The sequence below is a fragment of the Alligator sinensis genome, unplaced genomic scaffold, assembly GCF_000455745.1.
Source record: "Alligator sinensis unplaced genomic scaffold, ASM45574v1 scaffold453_1, whole genome shotgun sequence".
Classification (NCBI taxonomy): Eukaryota; Metazoa; Chordata; order Crocodylia; family Alligatoridae; genus Alligator; species Alligator sinensis.
In genome coordinates, this window is record NW_005842485.1 from 290,457 (window position 1) to 315,613 (window position 25,157).

General features: G+C 50.2%; 2 protein-coding genes across 3 annotated transcripts in view; both read right to left on the reverse strand.

The window, feature by feature from the left end:
• On the reverse strand, positions 1 to 23,782 carry ACTG2 (actin, gamma 2, smooth muscle, enteric). Of its 2 annotated transcripts, none has more exons than XM_025212813.1 (9): positions 23,762 to 23,782; positions 8,809 to 8,967; positions 7,065 to 7,193; positions 4,648 to 4,758; positions 3,647 to 3,731; positions 2,939 to 3,100; positions 2,151 to 2,342; positions 1,114 to 1,295; positions 1 to 253 (listed from the first exon to the last, which is right to left on the reverse strand). In XM_025212813.1, exons 2-9 carry the CDS (start codon positions 8,932 to 8,934, stop codon positions 110 to 112), a joined length of 1,131 nt encoding a protein of 376 aa, XP_025068598.1. In that variant the 5' UTR covers positions 8,935 to 8,967; positions 23,762 to 23,782; the 3' UTR covers positions 1 to 109. The 2 variants fall into 2 exon arrangements, with proteins under 2 accessions (XP_025068598.1, XP_006031213.1); XM_006031151.3 differs by lacking the exon at positions 23,762 to 23,782 and adding an exon at positions 12,822 to 12,947.
• STAMBP (STAM binding protein) overlaps positions 8,848 to 25,157 on the reverse strand; it is a 37,535-nt gene continuing 21,225 nt past the window's right edge. The window contains exon 9 of the mRNA XM_025212812.1: positions 8,848 to 8,967. Coding sequence (XP_025068597.1) covers positions 8,959 to 8,967 — 9 coding nt within the window. The 3' untranslated portion in view covers positions 8,848 to 8,958. The remainder of the gene's footprint in view (positions 8,968 to 25,157) is intronic.

Genomic DNA, 25,157 nt, shown 5'->3' on the forward strand with positions numbered 1-25,157 from the left:
GCTTGAGAAAAGGTTTTAATGCATTTTGAAGGGTTAGAAAGAGTTTGCCAAAGGAGAAAAAGGAGCTGGGGGAAGTGCCCGGGGGTCCCAAAGGGCAAGCACCGGGTTCTTAGAAGCACTTCCTGTGGACGATGGAGGGGCCGGCCTCGTCGTATTCCGGTTTGCTGATCCACATCTGCTGGAAGGTGGAGAGGGAGGCCAGGATGGAGCCACCAATCCAGACAGAGTACTTGCGCTCAGGGGGAGCAATGATCTGTCAGAAAAAGCACACAAGGTCTCTGGTTACAAGGTGAAAGGAGGCTGCAGGCCTCCACCGCAGATACGGAGCACAGCATGGATGGCAAGGCAAGCAGGATCAGACAGGATGGACCATACAACATGCTAAGCACCCTCAATTCCCAATAAACTGGGATATGGGCTTTTCCATCTACTTCAAATCAGGCTCCACAATGCTCAGCCCCACACAGGAATGCACCCCATGCAACAAACAAGCCTTTGTTCTTGGATACACTGGCTGGAATCAATATCCACTGCCTCCTAATCCTTATAAGCTACAGGGGAGAGTTTCAGACATGCCTGTGAGGTTTAGGAACACGAGCTGTTTGGGGTAGGGCTGTATTTTTGTTCTGTGTTTGTACAACGCCTAGCACACTGGGATCCCATGACCAGGACTCATAGATGCAGCCACAATGCAAACAATAAGCAAGTCCCTTCAAAGTCCTAGATTTCCTTTGAAAGATCTACCCCGATGTCTTAACAAGGAGGTTAATGGAGTTGGAAACGTTTGAACCAAACTAAGCAGTTTGTGGCCATGTTCAATACACGGAGGAAAGGGATGCAAGAAAGATTTGCAGTGTCAGCCCTTCCTTTGTAACTGAAAGAGGATCCGCCATGGCAGCAGACCATGCTCAGTTAATGAAATTAACAGTAGGCGAGGTGAAATGTAAGGACCTACATGGATATTTTGATTTAATCCAGCTGATATAAGTGGACTCCTAAAGGGTTTCTGAACTAACTGCAGGATCATGTTAGAGATGGTGGCCACACATATCTGTATGTGGTGGGAGAGAGAGGCCCAGCACATTCAATAACAAGCCAAGGACCCAGACATACTTTAATCTTCATTGTACTGGGGGCCAAGGCTGTGATTTCCTTCTGCATCCTGTCCGCGATCCCAGGGTACATGGTGGTGCCCCCAGAAAGGACATTGTTGGCATACAGGTCCTTGCGGATGTCGATGTCACACTTCATGATGGAGTTGTAGGTGGTCTCGTGAATTCCAGCAGACTCCATGCCTATGGGGGTGGAAACGGCACATGGTCAGTGCTGTGACACTCTGACAACGGTTCACTGGCACCTCTAAAGATGGATCCAGCTCCCACCCATGTCCATTGGAGCTTCTCCACTGGTTGCATGAGAAACTGGTGCTGAAACAAATCTACTTCCTCTGCACCCTGAATATTCATCTGCACAGATCTGAATGGTGGGGTGGACTGTTTATGGAGGCCCACATATAGATACTATGGGACCTGGTGCTTTATATAAATCCAACCAGCAAACTCAATTGACATGGACTGTGAGTTCTTTGAGACTGGTCTCTTTGCTGCACATTTGTCCAGTGCCCAGATCCTGGAGTGCGACTCGTGCTCAAAAGAGCTACTGTAGTGCAAATGTACATCTACAGCTACATCCTGCAACACCAAACAAAAATGTTGCAACTGAAGTCTGGTAGTTAAGCTCTGGGTTTGTTTGTTTTTTTAGTGTTCAATGACATTTATCTTGCATCCATGCCGGAAGCAGACTCCAGCCCTCCTCATCCTCTAATTCTCATTAACAAAAGAAAACAAAACATTGAATTGCACTGTACTACACACGACTGAAATGTTTACCCATCAGTCCCATTTTGAAACACATGAGGAGAACAAGAGGAAGGCAAGGGGAAGGAAGGTAGCTACTCTTGTCTTCCCAAGTTTCCTGTCCTAGGAGTTAGAGTGGTGCAGTGCACCACAAGAATCAGTTCAGACATTTAGAAGACCCGAACCAAATCCCAGATGCCAACACCCTCCAACCTGGACCAAGATCCGAGAGGTATGTGGTGGACAGACCCACACTGGGCAAGTGAAAAGGGGTGGGGAGGTTTGGGCTCTCACCAATGAAAGAGGGCTGGAAGAGGGTTTCGGGGCAACGGAAACGTTCGTTGCCAATGGTGATCACCTGCCCATCGGGCAGCTCGTAGCTCTTCTCCAGGGAGGAGGAGGAAGCAGCCGTGGCCATCTCGTTCTCAAAGTCTAGGGCCACATAGCAGAGCTTCTCCTTGATGTCACGCACAATTTCTCGTTCAGCTGTGGGAGACAGGAGCAAGCTGGTGAACTCTACCACTCACATGCCACCCACATGTCTTCCCATGGTGAACTTTGCCACCCACATCTCTGCCCAGGGGCCACAGATGGGGAACACCAAACAGGAGAGAAGCCTTTGAACTAGCCGGCTGTGATTTAGCCTGGACTGTCATCATGAGGCATGCCACATGCCAAGTGGGACCGACATTAATCAAATCTTAAAAGTAGGATCTTCAGTACAAAACACGAAAGGCTTTAAACATTACAGTGCACCCCATGAAGAGAGCAAGGGAAACAAAGAGTGCTGTCACTGCTTTGGGACCCCACATTGGCAGAAAATTTGTTGAGTAAGATATGCCTAGATGATCTTGGGAAATGAACCATGCTCTGTGCTACAGAGGAAGGCAGAAGAACCTCTAGTGTCTCTACCAATCTGACCAGAGATCAACCCCACCCTGTCCCCATGTGTTGGCTATGTGATCAGGATCTGCCCCAGCCCTTCTAGACACTAAGATCTTCTCTTTACAATGTCCCAGGAGCCTGTCTCCCATGGGTTCCTGAACCCAGACCACAAGGAGAGTAAGAACTAGTGATAATACCAGTGGTGACAAAAGAATAGCCTCTCTCAGTGAGGATCTTCATGAGGTAGTCTGTCAGGTCACGACCAGCCAGGTCAAGACGCATGATGGCGTGGGGCAGAGCGTACCCTTCATAGATAGGCACGTTGTGAGTGACACCATCGCCAGAATCCAGAACGATACCTGGAGACAAGGGAAAAAAAGATGCAATTCACAGACAGGTCTGCTGCAGAGCTGGTCTGACCATCTGTGTGCAAAGAGAAACATAGTCTTTTCCACATAAGCTCACAACACAGTGAGCTTTGTATAGGAAAAGGATGGTCTAGAGCTTAGGGCACTTGCACAGAATGAGGGAAATCTTCGTTCCAGTCCTGCTCCAACAGAGACTCCCAATGTAACTGAGGCCAATTCTTTTTTTGCCTCAGTTCTCTATCTGCATAGGGATAATAGCACCACCCATCTCCAAGGGGTGGAAGAGGGTGAGGTGCTCTGGTACTGTGGTAGCACACGTGCCTCATATAGGTAGAAACCGGCATAAACTGCTTTCACTCTGTGACGCATGGTGTGCAACTGAGACCAGCAAGCATGCCAGTCCGCTAGTAGATTTAGATAGTCTTAAGAAGATACAGCTCCCTGTGAATTTGAGCTGTGGGTTCCTGGCTCTTGCAAAATTAAGCTGAGGTCACTATGTCCTAAGCCCCTGCATAAAAAGAAGGGAGAAGCACTCACCGGTAGTACGGCCAGAGGCGTAGAGAGACAACACCGCTTGGATGGCAACATACATGGCAGGGACATTGAAGGTTTCAAACATGATCTGCCAAGAATTGGAATTCAAAAGCCTGTGTCAGCATGTTATGGCTTGTGGAATGCAAGTGCTGCACTGATGTACAAGAAGGCTGACAAGCCAGATGTGCCAGTTGTGGGAGAAACAACTGGGGAAGTTACTTGGGTAACTATGCCGATGGCCCCAACATTGTAGGCCTGAATGTCAGGACTGAGTCCTATGTCCCATTAACTAGGGTTGGACTAAGCTGGGTAGCCAGGGAAGGCTGCTGCAAAGCAGAACATCTGCACGTGTTGCTCACATTACACAGAGCTGTACTGTCAAGGCAAATAGGCCTCCTTGTTCTCATGTGGCTATGGCCCCCCCCAACACATCTCAGAGTAAGGTCTAAGGACATCTTTTTCTACAGAGGGACTAGCTCCTCCTGTGACTTAGCCATACTTCTCCAACAAAGAGAGGGCTCAAGGTGGTGTTCACTACCTACTCCACTGTGGTCCATTTTTTGAACCCATGGCACCAGCATCACTGGATACTGGACAGCTAAAATGGAGCACAGTGACTTTGGATCTAGTTCCTCACAGCTCAGGGCACTAAGGATTTTTCTGTGGCCCCATAAAAAGTAAGAGCGTCTCCTGACACTATTCCCACTTTGCATTTCCAGCCCCATGATAATCTTGTTCCATCAGTAAAACTGTGGGACAGTCTCAAACACGGGGGTGGGCAAAATGCGGCCCGGGGTCCAGATGTGGCCCACCAGACCATTCTATCCAGCCCATGGGGCCCCTAAAAAATTTAGAAAAGTAATATTCATCTTCCCTGGGCTGCCCATCATGCAGCCCTCGCTGGCTTGCCAAAACTCAGTAAGTGGCCATCTGCCCCAAATAACTGCCCACCCCTGCTCTAACAGGACACAGGTGTAGGCCACCTTTTGGGACAGAGGCTTTACCTGGGTCATCTTCTCACGGTTTGCCTTGGGGTTCAGGGGTGCCTCTGTGAGGAGAGTGGGGTGTTCCTCAGGAGCAACTCGTAGCTCGTTGTAAAAGGAGTGGTGCCAGATCTAGGTTGGACGAGAGAAAACAAGCAAGCTTAGGCTCAGTGCTGGAGGAGCAGTTTAGTGCAAACTCTTGGTGTAGATGGGCTGAGGGACAGCCTGCACTAGTGCCTAAAACCAAGGTTTCAAGCAGAAGATCACAACACAAGTGCAATCAGCAGCCTTCCCATAACCATACAGCCATAATGGTAGCTGGAAATGAAGCAAAGGCACAGCGAGAACAAAACCATGAAGTAGAAACAGGCCTGAGCTGCAATTAGCACTTTCACCCCAAAATTAAGACACAGCTGGAACACTAGGAGACAGAGTAAAATGGCACATTCACAGATTTTAAATTTGTCCATCACTTCAATGCATCTTAGATTAAAGTAAAGGGTTTGATTTAGAAGGAAAGATCAGGACAGAGTCCATGAAGCTGGGCTGACATGCAACTTTGGGGCTACAGTGGAAGAGACAGGAACGCAATGGGCTCTACATTAGCTGTTACAACACAGGAAAGATCTGGGAGTCATTGTGAACAGCTGGCTAAAAACCATCAGCTCAATGCTCAGCAGCCATCAAAAGGCAAACAACATTAGGGATGATTAAGAAGCGAATAGCAAACAAGATGGAAACTATTGTGAAGCTCCTTTATAAATCCATGGGCATCCACACTTTGAATACAGTGCTCAGTTCTGGTCCCCACACTGCAAAAAGAAACTAGGAAAACTAGAGAAGGTCCAGAGAAGGATAACAATGATCATCAATGGTAGGGAGGGGCTTCTGAATGAAGAGAGACTAAAGAGGCCAAGCCTATTCAGTTTAGAAAGAAAAAGACACTTGAGGAGGGACATAAGGGTTTACAAAATACTAAATAGTGAAGAGAAAGTCAATAGGGATGTATTATTGAATATCTCCCCTCAAAAAAAACTAGGGGTCACAAAATGAAACTAGTAGGTAGGAAGCTTAACACCAACACAAGGCAATTCTTTTTCACCCAGCGTGGAATTCAGGGGTGGTATTCATTGTCACCAGATGTGGTGGAAGTTGATAGTTTAGCTAGATTCAAAAAGGGAAGGACTGGACAAATTCTTGGAGGAAAGTGGCATCAGTAGCTATTGAGCGTGGAAGTGAGGGGCATGGCCTCTGAATCAGAAGTTCCTAGGGCTGGGAGGCTGCAAGTGAGAGGCAACAGAGGAAAAATCCCTGGCCAGACCAGCTCACTATCCCTTTCAGCATCTGTGCTCTGCCACTGTGTGACAGGAGACCAGGCAAGGCAGACCTAACATCTGACCCAAGAAATGGCAGTTCTTATGTTCTTACGTGACTGCCTACAAAATGGGCAAGCCACAAGGGATAAGAAAGGGTTGATCAGGGTGCCTAGGAGGGGTAACACTAGGAGATATGGGGGGCCATTAACAGAGAAATACTGGCAGCATACCCGGAAACCCTTCTTCAGTAGGTTCAGGGAGGCTGGAAACAATCATCCAGGGAGAAGTGAAAGTTGCATTGATGGGGCATTAAAAAAAGAATTGGACAAAGCCCTGAAAGTGATATTCTAGAGTTTCTTTCACTGCAGCATCTCCATAATCTGACTTTGAAGAGACCAAACCTGCATTGGCTAAGGCTGACATAGGATTGATTGATAGATATAGATATAGATATTCAACCAAAGAGGACCCCCGATGGACTGAGACACTTTTCTTCAAACCACTTCTCCACCATAGCGGACCACTGTAATGGGTTTGTCTATATCTATCTTCTTTCTCTCAGCATCGCAAACCCCCTCCCTCCCCTTCCCCGGGCTTAGTTGGCTAACACTGTATCTCCTGTAACCTAGTTGTGTTCCCCTCCTCACCCCCATCCCTCTAATGTTAGTCCCTCGCTCAGGCAGTATGTATTTCCCTACCAGTTTTGCCATCTTTTTTGGATTCACGATCCTAAACATCTACTAATAAAAGTCAATCTGTTCTTATCTATTAGGGTTCAACGAAGTGACCAGCAGGACTGAACCGAGGATCTCCCCCATACATAAAGCTAAAACCATGAGCTGCTATGGGCTGTATTAAATAGTCAAGTTGCATTAAGTGGACCTATAAGGGACTCATACTCTCTCAGCTGGGCACAGAAAGGCCCCTGTAACATGCTTGCTGGTGTTTTATCCATGGATAAAAAAAGTCACACTTATCCATGACCCACTTGTTCATCCCTCTCCTCCACTCCCTGAAGGAACATGGTTATTAAAACCAAATAAGGAGAAAAGATCAGACCCAACAGAGACAAGGTCATCATACCAGCTGGGCCCAATGAGCAACAAGAGCTGCCAGCCCTACCTTTTCCATGTCATCCCAGTTGGTGATGATTCCATGTTCGATGGGGTACTTGAGAGTAAGGATTCCTCTCTTGCTTTGAGCCTCGTCTCCCACGTAGCTGTCTTTTTGGCCCATACCCACCATCACACCCTATAAAATATGAAGGAGATAAATCAGCCCCTCAGGGACAGGTTTTCAGGGGGGAGGGGGCAGAGAAAAAAAAAAAATTAAACCACCTGTTAGCTTGGACACCCGTCAATCCACACACCTCTCGCTGATTTATCCCGATGTTATCCTCATTGGCTCAGGGGATCTGGCCTAAACTCTGCTCCACTCCAGTGGGACTATATAAAAATTAAGGCACTATCATGCCATGATTTGCCTCTGCAGAGTTTATTCCTGCTTGAAATCAGAGCACCTCATTGCCAGCACAAAGGGCAGCTTAGCCTTGGATCTCACGCTAGTGGAGATGCACCAAGAGGCAAAGTGCTATCAGAATTGGGCCCACTGTCAGGACAAGTGTGAACCTATAGAGCTGCTCTGGATTTATACTGTCATGATCCAGATCAGCATCAAACCTAAGAGGTCACTTGCATGGGCTGATGTAGCCTGTAACTGCAGCAGATTAACACCAGGGATATATTTGACCCTAAAAAACAGCCATCTCCAGCCACCTTCATGCCTTCTGCACCTGTAAAAAGGCACGTTTAACACCCTTCATGGGGACAGATGTCCAAGGCCACACCACTGAGCAGGCTAACTATGGGACTGGCCATTGGGAATGGACTAATCCTAATCCCATCTCCGACACTGAACTCAATCCCACCCCACCGGAGTCTAATAGCAGCACTCCTGTGAGCGCAGGCTCTTGGTCAACTGCTTCCTGTGTAGCTCTGTGAACATCATTTTATGTCTATCCCTCACCTGTAAAATGGGGACAGTAAGAGAGAGAGACTTTCCAAGAACTTCGTGAACTAATTAGTCAAATGCCTGTGCAGCATTTGAGGACAGTAAGCGCCAAATACTATTACTGTGCAGATAAACTTTAAGAGGCACAGGCAGCTGCTCCGTCTCTACTGCCTTTCTGGATGAAAATGCCCTTCTAATCCCAGGACATCACTGTCTTAGGAAGGCACTTGCAGTCTTACTCCTTCTCGGCTGTAAGACCCTACCTCCAGGCTGTAGCCAGGGCAGATCACCCTGCAGCAGGCTGGCAGAGCCTGGAGATGACCACGAGATGGGACAGTTGTCTCAGTTCTACCTCCTTAAATCCATGGCAGTCAACAGAGCTGTGCCATGCCCCTAGATCCACCCTGGTTTGTGATCTTCACTTCAACCACTGAAAATTCCCCTGCTCTAGCCCAGGGACGTTTTAGGAGCTGCGACTCAAGTCCAATTCAGTGCAATTCCAGTTTAACCCAACCCTTAGGCCCTGGAGGTGGTAATGCCAAGTCCAGCAGGCTGCTTCAGCAAATGCTGTAAGACCACAGAAAGGCCTTTGCCAGACACCATGATAAGCAGACACTGGTGCGTTCTGGTTCAAGAAGGGCAGTCCCAAATCAGCCTCTGAACCCAGGCTTAGGTAAGTCAGGTATCTAGTGCCTGTCTCATTGGTGTACCATGAGGCAGAGGGCTGGAGAAGCTAAGGATTGTGAGCAGTCCACAGCTCAGTCCAACCTGCCCTTGCTATTTCATCAAGACCTTCTCAAGGCCAGTACATGCATTGGCCATCCTGGAAGTACCCCAGGAGATGCCTCATACTCACCTGGTGCCGTGGGCGGCCCACAATGGATGGGAAGACAGCGCGTGGGGCATCATCGCCAGCAAAGCCAGCCTTGCACAGCCCGGAGCCATTGTCACAGACCAAAGCAGTTGTCTCCTCTTCACACATGATGGTGCTGGGAGATGGTGGGAGTCAGAGCACCTAGAGGAGGAGAAGCAGAAAAATATTAGGAACCCAGGCTGCTCCAAGTACTCAGGTACCAGACTAAACCCGGCCTGTCCAACCGCAGAAGCGCCAGGGCAGAGCTGCCAGGCAGGGCACAACCTAGACCCAGCACAGCGCTGCACAGAAACACAACCTCCATTGCTCTGAATCCAGAAGCTCTGCTGATGCCAGGAGCACTACTGTCATCTGCAGAACTGAGCCCTGTGCATGTAAAAGGCTTGTGTTATCCCTAGTCACACATAGCTTCTGGTGGCCACCTCTCCAACCCCAAATCTTTACCCAAGTGGCTTTCCACTGCACCTGATGCTTCTGTGCCCCTGTGCCATGCCATGCCCTTTGCTCTTCATAAGCTGGAAGAGCCAAAGGCAGCATGTTGGTTAGATCTACCTGGCAAAGTCTCAGCCTTGCACTATACTGCTAAACTCTGGGTGTTACAGATTTTTGAAGGCCAGAAGGAGCCATTACAATCATGTATCCTGACCTCCTTTATCAGGTGGGCCAACAATTCCAGTATCATGTCCATCAAATGAGCCTGGGTTACAGCACCTCATTTGGAAAGGCATCTGCAGGTGACAGACTCTCCTTTATAATGAAGTCCCCTGTCCCATCTTACACTTCTTCACAGCTTGCTAACCAGTGCTAGCACAGTTTCCTGCTACTATAACACCTTTGAAGAACAACACTATCAGGCATCAGCATCTTTTGCGATGAGCCCAGGATGCAGACAGGACCCTCCTCTGCTAACTGATGCAACACGGTCTTCTAGTTTGGAAGGAGGACACCTGGCCAGAGGCACAGCACCACATGCAATGGAGAAAACTCTCCAGGGTCAAAAATAAGTGAGATCTGGGCTCTCACTTAGGCTGCTGCAAGATTAGGATGAATAGGCTGAAGTCAGGAGAGCTGCATCACAGCATGAATCTGGATCTCTGTAGACTGACTGATTAAGCTGGCTTCCACTTTGGCCAGTGGGGAGATGGCAGGCTGAAGTCTCCTGATGCTTCGGCCAGCACCCAGTTGGCAAGCAGGTGTTGCAGGTTAGGAGTGACTTCAATGAAGGTGTGTCTGGTTAGTGCCAGGCATACGGGACAGTCAGTGTCATGGCTTGTCACAAAGCAGGTAGGGTGGTGAGTAGCCCCCAGGGAAAGAAATCTATGACTGGGGAAAGCTCTGGACCTGACCCTGAGCTTGAGGAAACAGGATTAGCTTTGCTGGACCTCTATCCATTCATATCAGCAGAGATCTGCCTTTGCAAGCCCAGCAGCAGCCCCAGGGAGCAACTCAAATGAAATGTCAGCAGGGATATGTCCCCTCTTGAAGCTTTTTGAGGGCTTCATTAGCTAAGTTATACAGGCTGGATGCCATTCTCAAGCCCATGTCATACATACAAGATGCTCAAACAGCCCCTTGTGACCGTAACACCCTAAGAATCAAAATCAGACGAGCTGCAGCCATGGTCCCTGATGCTTTGCTGTTGAACCTACAAAGGCAAAATCACTTTTCATCCCCATTAACAGATGAGTATGGACTCCAGGCTCCACAAATCCAACACAGAGAACTTGGTAATAATAATAAGTAATAATAAACCATATTCACCAGCCCCCAAGCCAGTGTCTCTAGCCAAATTGTTCCAATGTTAACATACATAAACCTTATATCAACAGCACAGATTTCATAGATGTTAAAGCTGGAAGGGATGTCACAAGATCATCAGGTTCAGCCCCCTGCCCAAGGGGCAGGATGTCAGCTGGGGTCATATCACCCCAACAAGATCACATCCAAGTATTTCTTAAAAATGTATCCAAAGTAGTTGCCGGCATCACTTCTGGGGGTAGTCTATTTTAGACTCTGAAGATGATAAAGGTCTAAGCATCACAATGTATTATTATTTCCTTTGTAAGTATGGAATAACTCCAACCACATGCAATTCCTGTGTAATACTCCAGTGCTGGAATTTTGTTTCTATATTTGCCTGAGTAAAACAAAAGCTTAAAAAAAAAAAAAAAAAAAGACTAATAGTTAGTACTGCAATTCTTACTTAAGCCAAGCTCCCAATAAAATCAGGGACAGTTTGCTCTTGGGTGGGGCCAGGATAGAGGGATGCAACACCCTGGAATAAGCCAGATATTGTACCTCAAAAAGTCACTGCAGCAGAACAAGAGAAGGTGGAAGGGAATCCATGGGGCTGCTAATGGATTGTGCCTGCCTGCTCCTGTATGAGACTTATTCTATGCAAGGCACAAAGGATTTAAGTTACCAACAAAGTAATTTGGGGGTAGGCAGCCAGGCTCAGGCCCTTGTGCCCCAGCCAGTGTTACTCCCTGGATTGACCCCAGTGATCTACCTCAGAATTTGGCCCCATTCACATCCTGGGGCGGTCAACTGTAGCTACATCTGGTCTCTTGTCCTCTTTTTAACCTTGCTGCTCTCCATAAATGCCCCTGGGACTCCAGAGCAGCAGTAAAACCATTGTCAAGTCTTATCCCCCTGGTTCTCAAAGCCTCTGCTCGCTGTCATCTTCCCCACACCATCCCTGCCTGGACAGCCTCAGCATGAAGACCCATCCAAGCATGCCAGAAACAGCTGGTTCCTCATCTCATGCATGTTGGTGATAATCTAGAGCCATCCCATTAGCTTTGATGGCACTTAGCCAACACAACCCAGATCAGAACTGCACCCAGATTTCTGAGGTTCCTTTCTGTGCCTTAAACATCCTTTTCAAGCTACTAAATCCCCCCGGAGGATGCAGGAACTGACTCTGGAGACCGCACAAGCATGAAGGTAGTTATCAGCTGTCTAAAAAAACTGCCGCCTATCCCCTTCCTCCCATTTCCTCCAGCCCGATGCTCCCAGCTCAGTGAAGCATGAATCAGACTGTGAGGCAATCATGCCGGGGCCAGAGCAAACATAAACACCAGGCTACATCACGGCCTTTCCCAAAAATGGAAATAATCCTCCCAGTTCTTGGTTGCAGCAAGGCCACTCCTGTTTCCCTTTCCATCGGCAAACAAAATGCTGCTCCTGCAATCAAATCCAGCCTGGAGGTGGGAAGCAGGAAAAAAAAAAACTCCCAGGAGCACAGCTTGATCCCAAGCTGTATCTGTGTCAGTTTGCAGGGAAAAGAAGGTATTTTAGTAACAACAGTTAAGTGTCTAATAAGAAACCATCAGTTCCAATGGCCTGTGTCTGTCAGATGAAAAACATGCCTTTCCCCCAGCTAAGAGTTTATTCCCCCTATTTCACCCCCACCCATGTATGCTTTCATCCGCTATGCGCTCTCAGCTCCACACCTGCTTATCACCAAATTCATTTACCCTCAGGGAAGCCAGTGCAGTGAAGGGCAGTCAGCACCTGGTGGGATCAGGCACAATAACAATGGCTTTTAATCAGTCTGTTCAAGTCACACGCATGCGGACGTAACAGACCAGCATTCACCTCCCCATCGCCAAACCAGGGCAATAACAATGGGAGCAAACATTAAGTGAACCCAAACCCGACAGCTTTGAGCATCGTCATGAAATCCCAGCGCTTGCCAGGCAGAGGGAAGCATCTCTCCTCCATCCCAGAGCTTAGATGGAGCACAGAGAGCATCCAGCTCCCTCTTCCTTTCCTATAGCCAGCCACCTCTCCACCAGACACACACTGGGAGCAATTTCAATTCACAGGTGAAGCCCAAGCCTATGACTTAACAGCAACTGGACTGGAAAAAAAACAAACCCACAACCAATCCCACACGACTGCTGCAGGACTCCTGCGTTGCCCCTAGATGGTACATTCTCCTTCCAGAACTTAGCAGTGCACGGACAGAACAGATGGGCTGTACTACTCACCAAATGTACAAGAGTTCCTTTCCTCTGGGACCGAGCCCTGATGTGCCTTTGGTATAAATACCAGTGAGACCGTGAAACCTCAGAGGCGGATCCTTTCTAAACGGAGACCCTAAAAAGGCTAACTGATGGTGTGTTCGCCATATGGCCATATAAGGTGTTTTATTTCATTATATTGACCTTGGGACTGGCTGCAGAACCCAGAACAGTTAATTATTGCAAGGGGAAAAAAAAATGCGCGCAGGGATAACTCAGGAGGCAACACCCCACTGGCAAGTCTACTCCTTTTATGCTCCATTTGGATAAACAAGTAAGACACAAGTCCTTATAAGCTGCATTTGAAAAGGAAGTGAAGGCACCTACGACTCCTGGGGAGAGAAAGCTACCAAGAATGGCATCAGGACCTCCGCTGCACCGCGGGCGGGTGCTGTTCAGCGGAGTTCAGAGTGGAGACGGCACGCGAGGAAAATGGAGGGGGTTTCATTGAAAAAAAATGACCGGTATGTAGCTTCCCTCCGGCCCAGGTACGCACCGTACTTGGCAATTTAAATGAGGGGCGAGAGCCACATCTTGCCCTCTCTGGTATAACAGAGTCATTCCAGAGGGGACGACTTAAACCCTCATCCTAGACTGAGAATCCTCACTGAACAAACCAAGGCCCCGCCTGCCTTATTCAGTTCACAGCAGGATGGAGTCTCTACCCTGGGCTAACTCAAAATTGAGTTTGTCCCCTGGGCCACACACAAGCCCAGGAAAATGCTGCTGCCTTCAGAGTCTCTCCTTGGGATTGGTGTTGGTGCCACTGAGCTGGATTTGACCCGTAGCATCTTTCTTGCTAACCAGGCTGCGGTACAGCACGATGCATGTCAATCCTTCCTGTCCACCTCTGCTTCCAGCTCCTGGACCCCCCTCCCCCAGATTCACACCCATGAGGCCAGTGAAGTGGATCCAGGTTTATAGCAGCAGAATGGCACCTGATTCTCCGCTTGGCAGCTCTTTTGGGTACACAAATAGGCCCAATCTGCCTCCGGTTGGCAGTGACCACACAAGAAGCTGGATTACGCCCGATAAGGTCACCAGGACAGTAACCAGCTGAGCACACATCTTGCATCAGTCACTGAGGATTGGGGATCTGGTCCTATGGCTAACAGATCTTTTGCACAACAAAAATATCCTTCCTGCCACTCGAACTGGATCCTTTGAACCCCTGAGCCATCCTAATTCCACATCCACAATACAGTACGGCAATCACCTAGAGCCCCGAGCACAGCAGAGCAGCGTGTGCAGGCAAAGAACAAGAAAATGTCACTGCACAGGGCTGGAAACGCGTGTGCCAAACGGATGCTTGGAGAGCAGATCGCTGCCCCAAGGGGTTTGCAAGACAGAACCCTTTGCAACTTCCCTTGAAAAAGAAACAGGTGCTGCATGTGGCTGGTTTCCTTCCTGGAGCTGGTGCATTTCCAGCAGAGACTAACTGGAGGTTCGTATATGCTGCAAAAAAAGGAAAGATGTGTTAAGAACCTTGAGTTTGCAGAAGCAAGGACTGAAAAATGAGGGATGAACGCAGCCCCTGAATGCAAGGATCCAGTCTAACTTAGTCCTTCACTGTTGACGGTGCACAGTTTTCTCCACAGGTCCCTTGTCTCACTCATGGGACAAATGGACCTACTGTGGGTCATAGCATTTTTTCCACCAGTTGTAGTCTTGCTAAACATCCAGTCGCAATGTGCTTCTTTCACTCTCCCCCACTGCAACGCTCCTTCCCCCCTGCATTTGGGTCAGATGTCTTCCTCCTGTATACTACTCGAGCGCCTGGGGGTACGTGCCATTGGCTTGTGCTCTCTGTTCTGCTGCCTGACCCCACCCAGAACTCAGTTAGATGGAAAAAAGTCATAGCCCAGAGGTGCCGCATACTTCTGCACGCTACGGAGATGGCATGTGCATGATCTGCTCTCAGTTCAGAGCCAGTGGATAAAGCACGTTCAGCGAGGATGAACTCCGAGGAGGAGGTTTAAGCTGCAAAGCTAAAATGTCACTTCTGCACAACATGTGCGAATGCCTCAAAACCTGGCCAACGGGGAGGATTTTTGTGGCAACAGACATGGTCCTGAAACAAAAGCCAATTTCAAGCCCCCAAAATCCTTAGTGTGAAGTAGACACACATCCAGCTCAAGCAGGTTAAGTCTAGTAAAGTTATATCAATCTTTAAGATGCCCAGTCTACATACTGTCACTTGCATGACATTCCCTCTGCTTCTAGCTGACTCGCGTTAGCAGCAATAGCCTACATACAGTTATGCTGGCAAAAAGGGCCTTTCACTGACATGGTTTATTACACCTGCGCAACTGGTTTAAGTAAAAGGGGTCTTTGGACAGTACAAGCCGTCTCAGAATCATACAGAAGTGGGGCTGGAAGGGAGCTCCCAGGTTCATCTAGTCTGAGGCTGGATCAGTCCTGTCCATACTATTCCAGACAAATCCATAATCTCAACTCTTAGTTAAAGTTACCTGACACAACACAACACACCCAAACCTGCCATCAGTAAAGCAGGGGGACCACATTAGCCAATGTCTTGCCTCTGTAAAATATGCTCAAGAGATCCCAGGTAGAGGACCATGCCCTCCACTACACAGGATGACAAATAAATAACCCCCGTAGTCCATAGCTTACGGGGAGTTTGCCTGTACAGCTTTCTTGCCATAATTAAACCAGCAAACATTTAAGTGCAGATGCAGCCTTTTCATGGGCTGTGTCAGGCAGTCTTAGTAGAACTGTTATCCTGCTGTAACCCCTCATCTAGTGGTCCAGGTCTCTGCTGCATTTCACTTCTAAGGCATGGCCTTTCCTACTCGCTCACAGAGCCAAAACACAGATCCAGGCCTGTGAGACAACAATAGCCTTTCCTCTGGCCTTTGTAAATGCTTTCTTGCCCCAGCACACTGCTGGAAAGAACATTTTCCTAGCAGACTATTTGCATAGGATGGTTTGAATAGGCATAACCCGGCCTCAGGCAGGAGGCTGGACTAGATAACCTCTGGCAGCCCCTTCCAGTCCAATTTCTCTATGACTTCTACCAGGTTGCCGCACTCCACCAGCCTCCACTCCCTGTCTGGTGCCTCCAACACAAGCTGCACTGACAAGGTCCCTCATGGTCTGTACCCACCCTAGCCAGCCACATTTTTCCAGCACTGAGGTTGGCCCCCAGCTCTTATCAGCCAAGGTCCAAACCCCTTTGTACACTCTTCTCTTGCTTATGGGAGGACCTTTCTGTAGCAATCTACAGAGGCCTGGGAGTCAGCAGCAGGACAACTCACAGATGACTGCAGTGCCAATTAGGCAGGGATGCCCGATTGGGAGCAGGGCCCAGCTGTGCTCTAAGGGTTGGGCCCTGAATTGCAAAGCCAGCAGCAGTTTTCAGGTAGCAGCCGAAGAGACAACATCCGGCTGAGCTGCTGCTCAAGGAACAACTTTGGTGGTAAGGGCTGGGGTTATGGGGAAGGAGGAGACCCTATGGTCCTGGGCATGGCAAAAAACTGCACCCTGCTGGGGAAGGATGGCCTGGTGGAGTTACCTGTGGCAGGGTAGCTCCCTAGAAAGGGTGAGCCAGTTACCCTCCGCTGGTGAAAGGCGAGTACGGGACGCCTTCTAACCCCAGCCCCACATCCCTGGTGGGTTAGATCAAGGCAGGAGGGAGCCCAGGCTCACTGCGAGCACTGAGGCAGGGCCCACATCAGGCAGGGGGGCACCCAGACTCTGTGGTGGAGGTCTGAGGCTGCATATAGAAGCTGGAGTGAAGCTCCAGGGGGCCTCAGGTCCCAGGGCCTGAGCCACTGGAGGGAGAAACATTTGCAAAACATGAGCCGCAATAAGGGAAGATAGGAGTCGTGGGTTACGCCCTTAGCATCAGGCAGGTAAATGGGCAGCCTCCCACCTGGGTAACATCATATAAACATATAACAAAGGTGTGGCAGGAGAGTGGTTTGCTCAAAGACAAGTGGGCAGGTCAATGTTTAGACCAGCCCCAGGCTGCCCACTTGTTACACAATCCCCAAGCACCTGTGTTGTCCTCCTTGGAAATTCCCCCTCACTGTGGTGCCTACCAAAAGCCTCGCAGCATTTTCAGCTGCACATATGCTTTAGCAGCTGATCGTCATGGCACTAACACTTCCCTGGCATTACTTTGCACTTGCAACCTGACATTGCTTGTGTTACAGCGAGAACATCCATCACCTGGGGCCAGCACCCTCTTTTTGGTCTAGGTTAGCACAGTGGATCCTTGATCTATGGTTTGAGATGCTATGATAACACAAACCCAGTCACAATCCCAGTTGGCAGCAACACTTGATAAGAGCAATGCAAGTCCAGTCAATCTCTGTTGGCAGCAACACTTGATAAGACCAATAGCTCTTGTCCAGTTTCTCCTGGAACATTTTTCCCTAGAAAAGCAGGGTAGATTTGCACATTATAGACTAACTGAAATAGATTTAAGTCCACAGATCTTAGATCTATGCATCTAAATTGAGAGAGTGAGCAAGCGAGTCCAAACTTTCATGAGCTGAAGCTCACTTCATCAGATCACTTTCCCTTACCACGTATTCAGACAATACTCATAACTTAGGAGCCACCTAGCAGCAAGGTTCCAGCGGATGCTGCTAAGAAGCCTAAGTTGTCATAATCAGAGGCAAGTGTAAGTGCAAAGAGTCATTCATTGGCACTGTTACCAGATTCAACTCACCCAACCCACATCCCAATGACAGCACTCAGATGTGGGCTTGACAGTGGCTCTGGACCACGTGCACCGAGAAGCCATGTTAGCATCCTCCATGCTGGTAAAGATTGGCTCCCACATTACTTGAGCTGTACAGTCAGCTCATCTTTCTTCCCATCCACAAGTTGACTTTCCTAAGATAGATTTATAAGGAACACATGAGCCTGTCCCTTTCTATTAGCAGTGTGGTACCAGACACAACGCCTCCTACCCATATGCTATACCCAACCTTCAGAACTGACTCCAAACTTAGAAGGAGTAACGCACATCTGTCTCCTTCTAACAGTGGGTTGGTCTGAGCTGGCTAATAAATCCTGCAGCCCACTCCTGCATGCAATCAAGGTAGTTCAGCTGTGTGCCATGAGCACATACTGTTAAAAATTAGAGGGATAGGCTCCATTAGAATATAGTAGCAGCTTAAAGCATGATCCAAGTTCTCTCCCTGCTCTAGCTAGGAAGCTCCCAAGCAGACCTGACAGAACTGTAACAACCCAGATGACCCTGTGCACATTCCCAAACACTAAATACACCATTTATGAGGAAGTAGATTTATGCTGCAATGTGGAGAGATTTCCTACAAGTGTGCAAGGATGGCTGTTGCACCCATGACGCCAGGGGAAGATGTTAAAATACAAAGCAACAAAATGGATCTGCAGTCCAGGAAGCCTGATGCATGAGACCAGGCCAGATGAACTTGGATTAACTGGGCTGGAGAAGATGGGAGGAGTGATCTGATAACCACGGTGAAACACGAAAAGAGTTGGTAGACAGGAGATGGGGATCGACAGGTCTTAGCACCCACAGGGGACAGGATAGGTAGGCATAGATGTCATTTGCATTGAGGGAAACCGAGACGGCTCCTGAGCAGAACTTTATGGCAGAGGTTGGTTCAGTAGTGGAACTGATTCCCAAGAGAGCTACAGGGCTGTACAGCCACCCTGAGCACCCAAGGGAAACACTGAACAAGGACTGGGATAAATCACATCTAGTCCCTTCCTGGAGCGGCCAGTCCCGGAACCCAAGAGACCCAGCCATAAAGGGAGATTCCCATCCCGCTGCACTAACTGTGAATGCCTGGCAATGGCACCTCGTTTTCATGGCCTCTCGCAAGGAGCAGGACGGACGGGGCTGCCAGCCTGCATGGCATACATGTTGGCATCTGAATGGGCCCAACCATTTCCTGGGGCTGACTGGAAGAGGAAGATGAGGGAACAGGGCCATGTTCAGAATAGCTTTGAATAGCCACCGATGTGAACACTGCAACTTGTAACCCTGGCGTCATGCAAGCTCCCAGACCTAAACACAAGCCCTGAATATCCCATGGGGGAGCTGGGACTCTTCCCCGGTCCAGGGCCATGAAGCCCCTACACTGTAACCCTGTTGACCTGGCGGATTTTGAACCTTCACCGCCCCAGGATCAAATCTGGTTGAACCCCTGCTAAATTCCCCCTGACATCTGATATCCCAATGGCTGCAACTAGGCCAAACTAAACTGTGTGCCACTGGCAGAGACTGGGAAGGGGCAAAAGCCAGCAATACCTGAATCTCTGGCAACAGCAGGGAGTTGGTTGCATGCAAATGCCCTACAGGATCCCAGCAGGTAACCCAGGCTGTCAGGGGAGGCAGAAACTTCCCCTAGGTTTCTTCCAGGCTGAACAAGGGGACAAAACACTTGCATCCATCCACCCCCAGCCTGGCCATCAGTCTGAGCATGACACAGAAGCCAGGCACCCAGGAGTAGATGCCAGTTGGTCCCACTAGCATTGGCTGTATAAATACAGACACCTGCTATTAATTTTCAAAGCAGGCTCCAGTTCAGCTGCCAGAGGAAAAGCTATTTGTGAGCCACCAGGGGTTTTTAAAATCACAGTAGCTGCAGGACACAACAGTGCCAGGGAACTGGGAGTGAACTGAACAGCAGTGCACCATCAGGGCACTGGGTGAACTAGTTACCAACACACAATACTCTAAAAGCTGAATGGTCCTCGGGAAGCCAGAAGCTAGAGGCTGAACCAGCTTTGTTGCGGTGAGAGGGGAAGCAGACAAGACACTGGGTGGGGATTCAAGAACTGTCTTGCTGGATAAGCCCAAGTCCCTTTGCTTCTCTGGGCCTCAGCATCCCGGTCTGTAAAATGGGAATTAGGCTGCCGAATGCCCTTTGCAAAGCACTTGGAGAGCGTCTTTGACAAAAAGCAGCAGGTAGCTCCCTGCAACAGAGGGTTAACCCCAACCAGTTCAGTTTCCACCCGCCCCACAGGCCTGTTTGTATAGCACAGCATGCTGCTGTTACCCGCTTGCAACCCCTTTCTAACCTCTCCTTGCCTTGCAAGGACACGGCTACTCCATGCGGCCGCAGTCCCCAGAGGAGCTCTTGGCAGGCTCATAATGAAGAGCTGCAGCTTTCCCCAGTCCCACAGGAGATCCAACCAGAGGCTGAGAAACTCCCGGCTGCCTTTTTAAGGGAAACAGGCCTGTTGCACGGTGCGGACACAGACAATCCTCAGAGAGGGTCAGACTGGGAGGGGAGAGCTGTCTGGGTACCACAGCCTGCTGCACCTTCAGGGAACAATGGTAGGGGAGTGGGGGACAACACCAGCCAGGACAGGGTCATGAGAAAAGACTCTTTGCTTGGACTCATTAGCGATCCAGGCAGTGGGAACACCCAGGATACAACCCTGGTCAACAGGAGCAGGCTTTTTGGCTAGGCTGAGGTCAAGACTCCAGGCTCCAGCTCTGCTCCTGAGCGCAGATGTCACAACCAGCCCCTAGCCTGCTCAGAAGAACCTGACTCAATACCCAAAAGGGCCTAAAATCTACCTGGAAAGTGCAAAGGCCCCCAAATACCACTGAGGATTTGAGCCAAGGTGCCACAGCTGCTACTTCTGACTCCTCTTTTGGCCACCTCAGGATTCATCACCAAAAACCCATGTGTTTGCAGCTCTGCTCTTGGCAGCGATCACACCTGTTATACTGAATGGCACAGGGTTCAAGGTGCTTCCTCTCCCTCACAGACTGTCTTTTCCAGTCAGCCTTCAAGCTCTTTGAGACAGAGGCCCCATGCATGTACAGGGCCATGCGCAATGGGGCTGTGTCCTCAGGTGGGGCACCTCTGGGGAACTCTGCAGGACAAGGGGCAAAGAAGGCACTTTGCTTACAGGGGAGACTGTGCCCTTCTCTTCTGTCCTGTGGCATCCTTGAGGGGGAGGAACAGGGACCTGAGTGGGGCTGGGGGCCGTGCTGTGTGGCTGTGCCCGCTTTGGTCTAAGGGACTCAAAGCACCTAGCACACAGGGTGATGGGCACTGATTTACCTGGGGGCATCAGCAGAACCAGAACCCAGGAGACCTTGCTCCCATGCCTCCTGCTGCAGCACACTCCCAGGCACTGCTACCCTCCGAGACCCAGGAGTCCTGACTTCTGCTCCCCCCACACCAAGGTTGCACCCTGCTGGACCTCCCCCACTCTCAGAGTGGAGAGGAGAACCCAGGAGTCCTGAACTAGCCCATGCAAACCAGAAGCTAATCTGCTCCAGCCTCTGATGGAGGGAGAAGTGGTTCTCTCTGCCCTTCCCGAGTGATCTCAGATGCTCTGCTCAATCACCGCCAAGTGAAAGAGAAACACGAATTAGTCCCCTCCTGTACAAGCCAAAAAGGCTTTGCACAAACCCAGCTCCTGGGGAAACTGCCCTGAAAGCCAAAGGCTCACCCCATCCACCCAGCCCCGGCTACACGGAGTCCCCTCCTGTAATGAAAGGCTTGCGCGAGGCCAGCATCCAAGGCCCTGCTGCCAAGTTTATATTGAACGGCTTCCAAGCATGAGGTTAGCGAAGCAGAGGGTTGCCATATATGACATGACTGAAAAAAAACCCCCCAAAAAAACCCCGTCTCAAAAGAGAAGGCAGCAGCTGTGCACAGCTCAGGGCGGCTGGAGGCTGCTCTGAACTGGAGGGTGGAGTGTCTGTGCCGGCAGCTGGCAGCAGCGTGGTGGGATCTGCCTGTCTCCTGGACTCCTAGCCCTGCAGCTTGGATCATGGACGATCTCCAGGCAAAGCAGCTGCACTGCAGAGGTGGGGACAGATTCTCGGGCACCAAAAGCAGCAGGCAGATTTCCTCCCTCGGGAGCTCAATGCCCTCCAATGCCACCTTCAGACCCTGAAGGGTCTCTGGGCAGGTGGCATCACCAGGGGAGCTGCTGGGCAAGAAGAGTTTCATGGGAGGGGGAAACCCAAATCCAGCCCTTGTGAGGCGACTGGAAGGGATGGGCTGGGCTCTTCAGCAAGCCCCTGGACTGTTGGCTCTGTGGAGGCTTTTCTTAGGGAAAAGAACACCGGAACCAGCCATTTTGCTTGGTAGCTGCTTGTCTGGGTCAGACGGGACAGCCTGAGGCCCAGAGCAGATTCCAGCTGGAGGCCTGGGTCATGTCAGGCCCCCGTGGGATGGGGGATCATGAGGTACTAACTAGACGCACCCTAGCACCATCCTCCGCCAGGCAGGGAGGGCTTCATCCTCCAAAGGCAGCCTCTCCCTTGGAGAGGAGACCACAAATACTTTGATTATGGAACAAAAGGAGGGACTTGACCTGGGGCAGCTGGGTCTCACCCCCGCGCCTCCCTCCTCCAGGCAGTCCAACAGGTCAGAAGTGAGGCTCAGTCTCCTTGCAGCAGCTCCATAAAGGTGCCGACGAGACCAGAGCCATACCATGCCAAGAGCTACACATGCACTGGAGGAGGGACAGTCCCAGCTATGGACAGCTGCCAGGCTACGGTGAAGGCAGAGCAGGGGAAGCACTTTCAGATGGGGGCTAAGGAGCAACAATTAAAGTCCATGTCTACAGAGAGGCCCCCTCAATCACAACCTCTCAAGACTCCACACAGCAGGTCCAACAACAGCCATAGGGAGCCCCCAGCTTGCAAGGGGCAGTGTACCTCTCTCAAAAAGCACCAGGGACCTGGTGTGGACACTCTGAGCTGGAACCTGAGCCCAGACCCCGGCCCAAGTCCTCACCCAGTCTTCAAAGAGCAGTCGATCCTTGCTTTGAGCCGGAAGCACAAGACAGGAAAGGCCTAGTATTAACCTGATACTCCCAGTGGAACTAAGGTCATACAAACCAGGAGCCTGAAGTATCCTGCAGTTGCTGGCTGAGTCGCAGATCTCTGTTGCGTTCAGCAAGGAAAACATTCGTCTGAGTCGTAGCCGCTCTGGAGCTTTGGGGAGGAAAGAAGTCTCCAGACAGACAGCAGCTCCTTCGTGCCACCTGCGCATTGCCAGGGGCAGCCGTCTCCCACCTAGGACACCGCCCTTTGCCAGGTCCCACACACCCTCCACAGCAGCAACCCTCAAGCCTCCTTGAATTACAGAAATGGTGCAGACAAGGCAGCCCCTTGTGGCCAGACCTGCCCTAGGTCTGGCACCAGCCTGTTCTCAATGGATTAAGGGTTAGCTGAGCTGCAAATTAAGGCTCCAGCTCTTTAAACACCACCAGCTCCATTCTGGGATGGTAAGGGGGTTCTCCTCCCAGTATCGTCCTGAATGCATACATCAAGGTTGACCCTCAGGAGTCTGACTGGGATTGCACCACTGAAATCAAATCCAAGAGGATCACTGTTTGCTGCAGTAACACCCAGAGGTTCCTGCAGAGATTGGAGCCTCCCTGGCATGCAGCAAGTTGCAATCCCTGCCCCAAAGCAGATGCAATGCAGGAGACACATAAATGAAGCAACATGCCCAAGGCACGCCATCAGTGGCAGAGCCTAGAACAGCTCTGAAGCTTCCCAGGCCCCAGGCCACTGCCATCCCCCACACAAAATATCCTGGGCAAGAGACAGAGGAAGCAGCTTCCGTTTCTGGTGTCCTGGACACCCGGAGTTTTAGCTGAGGCAGAACTGAGACAGCCTAAAACATGAGGGACTGGGTCTGTCCTGTACCCCATCAACTCAGGGTGGATGACAGCAGCCTAGAATTGCCTGACGGGGTCCTAACAAGGGGTTTGCCACTTTAGAAACAGCAAGCAGTGCTTAGAGGTGCCCTAGCAGCAAGGGAAACTGTGAAACGCACCAAGATTTAGAAACGTTCTTGCCTTTGAGAGCAACCGTCATACCCCCTAAAAGAGGATGGAGCTTAAAGCCAGGGGACCGCAAGGGCAGGACATCCCACACCCTGAAGGCCATAGAAACCAACCTGCAGGCTCTTGGTGCAGAATCCAGCTTGCAGGCTGCTTGTAGCCCCCTGAGCAGGGCCGGCCAGGCAAGGCCTAATAAGGAAACGTTCCTCCAGCCCGGCCAATGGGCCTTCCTTGCAGCTGGTATCCCTGCAGGCGCTGGGATGGAAGCCAGGCACTAACAGAGAGCAGGCCCCCAGCCAGAGGATGCTACCAGGAATTTCAGGCATCCCACTGTGCTAGGGGCTCCTGGCTCTGCCACCCTTGCTTCCCCGCTGCTCAGCTCTGGGAGCAGCAGCAGGGAGGGTGATGGTGGCTGCAGGGATGCCTGGAGATGGGCTGGGAAGTGCCCCACGTTGGGTGGATATACAGCTGCAAGGAAGGAAAGCTTTAGCGGATATCATGCTGGGACGCTCTGCAAATGGCTCATGCTGGACTGCACGTGATCGGAGGTTTAAGAAACCCAGGCAGATCTTGAACTGAAGGGATGGAAACTGCATCCCAGCTGCAACTGGCAAAAGGCTGAGAGGGTGGATCACACACAGGACATGAGATGCAGGAGACCTGGGTTCAGTTCCCACCTCTGCCCTAGCATTTTCAGGTCCTCCCCATTGCATCTGGGAGAACCATGAATAATGGTGAGTGACCAGCTAGTGGCAAAGGCCAGCTACATACTCAGACCGGGTAGAGAGAAACGGGGAAAAACCCAGGTCATATCCAGTTCACTCTCCCTTTCAGCATCTGCTCCCTGCCACTTTGATGCAGGAGACTGGGCAAGATAGTACAGTCAGAGAAAGTAAATGGCAATTCTTATGTTCTTAGGTTAACACAGCCCAGCTGTTGTCCCAGATGACTTAATGCAGTAGAAACATGTTGTTTGAACAGTGGCTGAGGCATCTAACCTTAAGCCAAACAAACTTCCTGCAGGCCATGAGTCCAAAAATTGTTAGACAAAGCTACCCCAGTCATCCATGGGTTTCAAATAGTTTCACTGAAGCAAATACATATGGGATGCTGTTCTTCCAGCTCGAGGGCATTTGAATCACAGTGTCATATTTCTCTCTGCCACAAGTGCAAAGACTTATTTTCCAATAAGCCAACACAGAGTCTCACACATCCACAGGACCCCTGGTGCTGGTGCTTTAACCCACGAAAGTCCTTATTATGCATGCTGATAGTGATAGCATTGCAACAAAGCCATTTGCTTTTCTTTGCACTAAGAGTTCAGAGCAAGATATTGGGTAACCACATAAGGGAAGCCCCCGCATTTCTGCAAGCTGGAAAAATTAAGGTAAAACCCAAACTACAGGTCTGTCCAAGACCCCTTGGTTGGGGCTGGGTTGATTGTCACAGGATGTAAAAACTCATAATGCAGAGTCTCAGCCACCAAAGAACTGTCCAGCTGTCAGTGGGGTG

Excerpts from the sequence above, each read along its gene's own strand:
- ACTG2 (XM_025212813.1), bottom strand. The coding sequence starts at position 8,934 with ATGTGTGAAGAGGAGACAACTGCTTTGGTCTGTGACAATGGCTCCGGG. Across the intron at positions 1,296-2,150 it reads CTTCCAGCCCTCTTTCATTG|GCATGGAGTCTGCTGGAATT; the intron begins GTGAGAGCCCAA and ends CCACCCCCATAG. Across the intron at positions 254-1,113 it reads CCAGTACAATGAAGATTAAA|ATCATTGCTCCCCCTGAGCG; the intron begins GTATGTCTGGGT and ends TTTTTCTGACAG.